Source organism: Coffea arabica, chromosome 5e, assembly GCF_036785885.1.
Source record: "Coffea arabica cultivar ET-39 chromosome 5e, Coffea Arabica ET-39 HiFi, whole genome shotgun sequence".
NCBI lineage: Eukaryota > Viridiplantae > Streptophyta > Magnoliopsida > Gentianales > Rubiaceae > Coffea > Coffea arabica.
Window position 1 is genome coordinate 14,109,281 of NC_092318.1, and position 8,676 is coordinate 14,117,956.

Consider the following 8,676-nt stretch of genomic DNA (forward strand, 5'->3'; position numbering starts at 1 on the left):
ACGAGAGTTGGGCAGGCGGTCCGCTAAACCCTGAGGTACGCCCTAGGGATAGGTGGGGTCGTCACAGATAGTATCAGAGCTCTTATCGAGCTCGTGTCGGGAGACGGTTCTCGGACTGTGGGGATTGGCTTGTTAAGTGTGGAACAAATGTCTATTGTTGGGGACCTTAGATATGTATGTTGGGTAGGAATCTCAAAAGTGGTTGATTTCCTCTTGAGCCTAGCTAACTCTAGTGGTGAATTATTATATTTTTGGTTTCCTGTACCCGAGTACCAAAGAGTGATACCTTTATGATAAATCGATATCTCGAATAATATTTGGATAAGCTTGGATGGCGAAAGTCAAGGCACTGGGGATACGAATAGACTGGACTTGGGATATATTGAAGACATTAGTGAGATTTGGGACCCTTATTATTCACGTGTACGTGCTTAGTTGTACTTCTTCAAGTTTTGATTAAGTGTAGTGCTTGAACAATACCTAGGGTTAATGTTCCATAGGATATATGAACTGATATGATATGTATATAACGAAAGTATGTTATTTTCAATGTGTTCTATTATTTTTCATTTTATGATTTGAAAATGCTTTATTGAACTTTATAGCTACTTTATTTTGCTTATACTTATATAAGCTATTGTCCAAAAGAGGTATGTAGGGTAGGCGGAGTCAAGAACGTGGAACTACCCGAGAACGCAGTTCTAGCCGTGGCCGTGGGACTAGACAGGCACAAGAACCAGTACGGGAACCGAGAGAGGAGAGAGGTGAAATAGTTGAGCCACAACCTGGACCCCGAGCTGAAGGGGGGACCAAGTAGCAACTGCAATTCAACAAATGATCAATATACTTGCTCGATTGGTAGAGCAGCAGGATCAAACCCCTGTTAATCAACCTAGGGATCCTGAAATGGGGCAAGATAGGGCTCTAGAGAGATTCCAATAGTTTTCTCCTCCTAAGTTCCTGGGAGGCCCGGACCCTGAGGGAGCTGAGAGGTGGTTGGAAACGATAATCAATATATTCACTGCTTTAAACTATGCGGAGGATAGACAGGTGCAGTTTGCTATCTTTCAGTTTGAGGGACCAACCAGAGCCTGGTGGAACGTGATAAGGGCTAAGTGGAAGAGAGAGGGTGTAGCATGGACATGGGTGAATTTTGTACAGGAGTTTAACGAGAAATATCTCCCACCAATAGTCCAGGAGAAGAGGGAGGACGATTTTATTAAGCTCCGTCAAGGAACCCTAAGTGTAGCTGAGTATGAGACTCAATTCACCAAATTATCCAAATTTGATTCGGAATTGATAGCTACGGAGCAAAGGAGAGTGAGACGGTTTGTGCAAGGATTGCACGTAGAAATACAGGAAGCCTTGGCGGCTGCGCAAATTAATACTTTCATCGAGATTCTTGAGAAAGCCCAGAGGATAGAAATCGCTAGGGCACAAGTAAGGGTTTTTCATGCAAACGGAGAGGTGCGCCTGGTGGAAGTCAAGGGCAGGAACAAGGTGATCTAGGTATGCCACCCTCTAAGGTGGGTCAAGGAGGTGGTGGTGAGCAAATTTCGGGGACACCTAAGGAAATTACTGCAAAAGAAGCCCCAGGTGGAAGGGGACAAGCAAGAGGTGCCTTGCAGGGAGGTCAGACCTCAGCCCCTCGAGTAACTTGTGGGTACTGTGAGAAATCTAACCATACCGAGGATAATTATTGGAGAAAAACTCGAAAGTACTTAAGGTGAGGAAGTACTGAGTATCAGATCGCCAATTGACCACTGATTAATGATGCTCGGTCGGCTGGCAAATCAAGCCCTAAACAACCGAATGTAGGAGGGGATAAACCCAGAGTGCCAGCCAGAGTGTATGCCTTAGACCACCAAGGTAAATTTCATGTTTTTCATTATCTGATTAAAAGTTTGGCTAATGGTGAGACTTGGGAGCTAGAGAAGGACATGCAAGAAAAATACCCTGTGTTATTTACGAATAAATGCGTGAATTTCGAGGACGAAATTCTTTTAAGGGGGAGAGAGTGTGACGACTGGAAAATTCGCTCATATTTTCTTAAAATTCTCTTTCATTTTGACTCAATTACTTTATGATAGTTTTACTACTCATTTACTCTCTCAATAGTTGTAATGAATAATAAATTTAAAAGTTTTACCATTAGTTTTATTGCTCGGGTAAATTAGGGTTTTCGCATATTTTGGTAGTATGATTAATTGGTATAGAGTGCGTACTAAATTTCGTTGTTAAGAGTGAGTTTTAGATAAGAAAAAGTGTGTGATTAAAATTGATAATAATAAGTTAGTGAACCATAAATAAAAACACAAGTACGTGCGATGTAAGGAAAATAGGCTTGAACCGACGTGCACCGTTTGCTGCCGAGTGAGTGCACCACTTAAACACTACTTTATTACTTTAATCACCTTGTTTTTATTTCACCTAATCCTTCCAAAATTACCTCTTAATCCAGCCATCTTTGTTGACTAAGGGAAAGGAAAGAAAAGAAAAAAATGAGATAGAATCTTATGGCGACACTTGGCGGAAATCAAAATCAACTTTGACTAAACCAATTTTCCTTCTTCTTACCTTTCTCTTGGCTTCCATTCTGCTCCATTTTCTTCTTGTGGCTGAGCTTCAAGGGAGAAAAACAAACAAGAGAGAAACTAGCAACTTCCACTTTCAATCAAGCTTGTTTGAGTGGAATCGACGAAACTAAACCGATTAACCTTTCCATTTGGTGCTTGGAAGGCTTGGGTGCTGAAAATTTGGGGAGAAAGTGGTTTGTTTCTCACTTATAAGGGGCTTTGGGAGGGTATCATACTTGAATTTGCTTTACTCTTGTTAATTTTGCTAAAGTTGGGGATAGAAGTTCTTAATCTTGAATTTTGATGGTTGAATTCCTAGTTGTGCTGATATAGTGGAATGTTTAGTTAGGGTTTGCATTTTCAGCCTTGATTATGGTTGTTTACCTAGTAATTAATGGTATTGATCTAGTAATTGATGGTTTTGATGATATAGTACTTGACAGTAATGAACTAGAATATGAATTTTAAGAGTAGAAGTGAATTTTCAGCTTTGATGATGAATCTGCCCTGTTACTGACCTACATGTTCGTCCATGATAGAGGCCGAATCAGGTCTAGATCAAAATATGAAAGTTGTAGATAATGGAGTTAACTATCTTCCTGTAAAATTTCTGCTCAATCAGAGCATTGTAACATGTTAAATGACTAAAATACCCCTGACTGCCAAAAGCCCTATTTCACAGGCAGCTTTCTGTTTTCTCTGAGATTTCATATTTTGACCTTGAAAATGCACGAACTGGGTGGTGATGTCTTCATAAGAAATGTATATCTCTATCTTACTTTCGAAACCCCATAAAATGTACCCCAACCCGATAAGCATAGCTTCAGTTGTGACCAAAACGCCAGAAGGTGTCAAGCCTGCTACTTAGTTATTCTTCTTTAATACTAGTTTCCAACTTTGATTTTTGGATTGCATTGCTAGAATTGCTTTGTATTTGGATGACATTGAGCCTATTGAAGGGCTATTGTGTTAAGATTGTTTATGTGTGAATTTGGGCTGAATTGAGAAAAATAATAAAGTCATAAATGGCTGAAAAATAGCTAAAAACAAAGGGCATGTTGCCCAAATTTTCACTTGAGGGTTAGGCGTGTGTACTCGCGACTTGAGCGAAGATTTGAGGTCGAATTAAACTTGAATTGTCTAGGGTATTCGAGTCTTCTTTCGTAGAAGTATATAAGCTAGAATTTGGCCGAAACTCGTACCCTTGGAAACATGAAAGTAGCGACCAATAGAAATGCGTTTTCCTCGTCTTTTTGACTCAAATGAGAATTCCAAAGTTTTAATCGCTTCCTTGCCAAAACTAAAAGAGCGAGCATGAGTTTTCTAGGGTGTGATAAGTAATATGAATATTACCCAAATGACTTTCAGTTATTTGATTTTCGTTAAACGAAACGCTTAAGTTTCGAACCTTAGTTAATTTCAAAGCTCTTCAACGATGTTTTATCGCAGATTTGGATTCCAACGAAAGAGTTACACCTGAGCGTGATTTTGACAAGCACTAAATCTTTGGTGAGTGCTTCCAAATATATGATTGAACTTGATATTTGAGTTACCAACGTGACCGGATAACATTTGCTTGGTTTGGTCGAGCATGTGTGTACTTTATCGCACTTGACCTAACTCAACTAGATACTTGATATCTCATTCATGCTTGTACAAATGACTGGATTTGCATTGAATTGTACTTGTATTTGTACTTGTGCTTGACTTGTAAGTGCTGAGCGGCAGTATGTACCACACTCGATACGAGTGGGAGGTATCTCTCATTCCCATCTCCGTACTTTTCTCTTGACTAAGTTGATTGGTCATCGATTATAGTGACTATTTGGGAACCCAAACCCCACTAGCTAGTTAATCGAGTCGAGCCGGCAAGGGCTTAGTCGATTAGATAACGAACCATGGGTATTTAGTGTTGTCGAGTGGAGTGTTATCTCCTTGACTAATCGGTATGATCGAGTATTAACACCAATGTTTAGTTGGTGTTCGGGCCCGGTAAGGGGGATGAATGGTGGAAGGATTGGTGTTAAGCTAAGCGCTACTGGATTGGTTACTTTACTTGAAAGTTGACGGAGTTTCAACTAATACTTGATCAAGCTCTGGTGAAGCAACGAGAAATTAGCTCCTGGGAGTCATGTGTATCCTTATACTTTGATTGTTATTCGTAGTGTTATTGTTTCTTTTAGAAAAGAATTTTACACTCGCTCATTTTTAGATTTGTAACTTGAAGTGTTATTGCTCACTTTTGTGGATTGGTTATGCTCGCTACTTTGCTACTTTGATACGTGAACTTTTCAATAATGGTCAACTTGCTATTTGGAACCTCACTGGGCTTTTAGCTCATTCCACGCCATTTGTTTTCCTTACAGGGGGTACAAGTGAGACGTGAGACTGGTACAAGCTAGCATAGTCTAGTTTTTGGAAATTTTGTAATTGTGCTCGCACTAGCCGCTCGATTAGGGATGAATGTATTTAGAACTCCAATCTTTTGATGTATTTGGGGCTGTATGAATGTTTGGAATAGAAATGAATGTATTTGTACGTTCCAAGTTTGGGAACTGTTATTTCCTTTACTCTTGAGGTTGTAACTTATTTTATTTGAAGTGAGTGAGTGAGTGAGTGAGTCCTGACGAGAGTCGGGTAGGCGGTCTGCTAAACCCTGGGGTACGCCCTAGGGGGAGGTGGGGTCATCACAAAGACTTATAATTGGAATCATAACATAAGTTTAGGAATTAAATTGGTTAAAAACAAAAGTAAGAAATTAAATCGACATTAATAAAAAGTTTAGGGATGAATTAAATTGGTTAAAAACAAAAGTTAGAAATTAAATCAACATTAATAAAAAGTTTAGGGATGAATTGGTCATTTTCCTCAAAAAAAAAATGTAAAAAGGAAAATGCAATAGTAGCGCATTGGGATGATAAAAGTGAATTCAGTCTTTTTCAGATACTATCTACCAATTCGCCCTTTACTTAATCAGTGTCATTGCCAAGACTCTTTTATCCAACAAGTATCAATTGCAACATCATGCCTTTCTCCATCATTGAATAAGATGACATGAACCATTTATGGCCCAAAGACATAGTGGCCATGTGGCCCCTTAATTTTGTTGCTAACAAAAGATCAATTCCATGTAGAACTCTGCAAGATATGAGCGCAGGTTTTGTACGTTTCTAGCAAGTAGTATTTTGGGGAGAAACTATGGTGGAGGCTGAGTTGAAGGGAGCAATGGATTGGAAAAACACGGGTGCCTTTGTCCTCCATCTGCTCACTAGCCGATGGTTCATGGTCTTTGCAACCCTACTGATCATGTCCATGTCTGGAGCTACTTACATGTTTGGCATCTACTCAGGGGACATCAAATCATCCCTAGGCTATGACCAAACAACCCTGAACTTGATAAGCTTCTTCAAGGACGTGGGAGCAAATATTGGAATTGTTGCAGGGCTTGTTAATGAGGTTGCACCACCTTGGTTAGTCCTCTCATGTGGAGCAATCATGAACTTTTTTGGGTACTTCATGATATGGCTGGTGGTCACACACCGAATAGCGAAACCTCCAGTTTGGCAGATATATTTATACATATGCATTGGTGCCAATTCTCAAACATTTGCAGGCGTTGTTGCATTAGTTTCATGTGTCAAGAACTGCCCAGAAAGTCGAGGTGTTGTTCTAGGCATCTTAAAGGGATTTATTGGCCTTAGTGGAGCAATTATCACACAGCTCTATCTTGCTTTTTATGGGCATAATTCCAAAGCTCTCATCTTACTTGTTGCCTGGCTTCCAGCAGCTGTTTCAATCTTGTTTCTGCGCACAATTCGCATCATGAAGGTTGTTCAACAAGCGAATGAGCACAGGATATTCCAAAATTTTCTCTACTCTTCGCTTAGCCTTGCTGGATTTCTAATGATTATGATTATCATGCAAAACTGGCTCTCCTTCACTAGGTTCGAGTATGCGGCAAGTGGTTCTGTTGTGCTTCTTTTGCTAATCTTCACCAACTTCCTGGTTGTTGTTAGAGAAGAATTTGATCTTTGGAAGAGCAAGAAACAAGTGTTAGATGATCATCCACCCTCGATGGTTGAATTAACACCTGTTGAAGCTGTCCCAAAACCGCAAAATCATGAAGTGCAAGTTTCTTGCTTTAGTAACATGTTTACGCAACCAAAGAGGGGCGAGGATCATACAATTCTACAAGGAATTTTCAACATTGATATGCTAATTCTATTCACAGTCTCAGCATTTGGGATTGGTGGGACCTTGGTGGCAATTGACAACTTGGGCCAAATTGGAAAGTCCTTAGGATATCAAACTAAAACTATCGCCACGTTTGTAACACTAGTAAGCATATGGAATTATCTTGGACGTGTGGCAGCAGGATTTGCTTCAGAAATTCTCTTGGCTAAGTACAAATTTCCACGTCCATTGATGATGGCCTTGGTACTTCTTGTATCTTGTGCTGGCCATCTTCTCATCGCTTTCGGGGTCCCTAATTCTCTCTATCTCGCGTCCTTGATTGTGGGCTTTTGCTTCGGAGCTCAATGGACACTGATATTCAGTATAGTGTCAGAATTATATGGGCTCAAGTACTACTCCACCTTGATTAGTATAGCTGCTGGAGCCACTCCATTGGGTAATTACGTGCTTAACGTTAGAGTTGCTGGCCATCTCTACGATATGGAAGCTCTGAATCAAATGACAGCCAAGGGACTCACAAGGAAAGAAGGGGAAGGTTTGACATGCTCTGGCGTGGAGTGTTACAAGCTATCTTTTTTGATAGTAACTGCAGCTACGTTCTTTGGCTCTGTTCTTTCTCTGCTTCTATCTTATAGAACCAGAAATTTCTATAAAGGTGATATTTACCAGAAATTCAGAGATCAAGCCCAAGTGGCAGATGCTGAGAAACTGTCGGTTACAAATGGACCACACAGCTAGCTGGTCTTGCTGAATAATTGGTGTTGTTGACAATTAAGATTATTGAGAATATTGTATACAAATTTGCGTGGTTAACAATTGTTGTCCACTCAATATGGATGATAATTGTAGAATGAAAAGGAGAATATATATATATATATATATATATATATATATATTTATGCTTAATGCTATGCATTTATGGTCTAATCGTGTACATAGTCACGAATAGTTATTGGCCTTTTCCGGATGCCATACGAGCCCCCTCTGCGCAGTTAACTGAAGTTAATATTGATAAACAATCAAACGTTGAAGACAAAGCCAGTGGCAACTTTTAACCAGCGTGGACAATTTGATTTGCTAATTTTAAAAACCAAATGTAAATCATTTTGGTAAGCAAGGAAATTGTCATTGGCAGCCTTATTTCAAACAAATGTTCGAGAAATACAATAGCAAATTAACATGATACTATACATTTGACTAAAGCCACACTTGATAAATTGAAAACTGAATTTTGAAATCTAAAAATTAAAACTTAATTGCTGAAATCTTAATTTGTTGAATTCATAGACTCAAATTTGTTTAATAATCAACTGAATGTGAGTAACGAATCAAAACATTTTTATTCCATGTAGATTATGTGATTTAGTAGTAATATTATGTTATATTTTCTATATCCCATTAGTTTTCTGAGTTTTTTTTTTGGCCAAATAACCTTTGATACGAAACTCGTTGATTATCACAAGCTTGGAATTAGCAGAAATTTCTACTTGGACCCCTCTAATCCCCATGATTGGAACCTCGATACAATCTCAGCCTACGATTCTACGAATTATCAAACCCCAGGAACGTTAGAAGACGCTACAATCAAACATGGTGAACTTAATTGATAAGCCGAACGAACACTAAATGAATCTATATTTCGTAATTTCAAGAAAGGCTTGTAGAGCCAAGAGAGCAACTCTCAAGAATGATGTTCTGTAAAATATTTCGTAATTGTTATTCATGATGGAAAAAAAACGATGTTTTAATGTTTGTTTCTTGACACAAAGTCCTAACAAAACTAGGTCAACAAGACACAACTACTGGACCTTGAAACCCAACCCATAACCTAACTGAAAGCCACATATCTAAGCATAAGGGCGGACCATTTACTTAGCCACTAACACAAGCCCACATAATGTTTAAC

At 39.1% G+C, this 8,676-nt stretch overlaps 1 protein-coding gene across 1 annotated transcript; it reads left to right on the forward strand.

The window, feature by feature from the left end:
• The first annotated feature begins 5,651 nt into the window (after positions 1–5,651).
• LOC113688486 (protein NUCLEAR FUSION DEFECTIVE 4-like) lies at positions 5,652–7,627 on the forward strand. The gene has a single exon (XM_027206302.2). The coding sequence runs from the start codon at positions 5,775–5,777 to the stop codon at positions 7,506–7,508; it is 1,734 nt and encodes a 577-aa protein (XP_027062103.1). The 5' UTR covers positions 5,652–5,774; the 3' UTR covers positions 7,509–7,627.
• The last annotated feature ends 1,049 nt before the right edge of the window (positions 7,628–8,676 follow it).

Bases quoted from the DNA above. Each gene is read 5' to 3' on its own strand.
- LOC113688486 (XM_027206302.2), top strand. From the start codon at position 5,775: ATGGTGGAGGCTGAGTTGAAGGGAGCAATGGATTGGAAAAACACGGGT.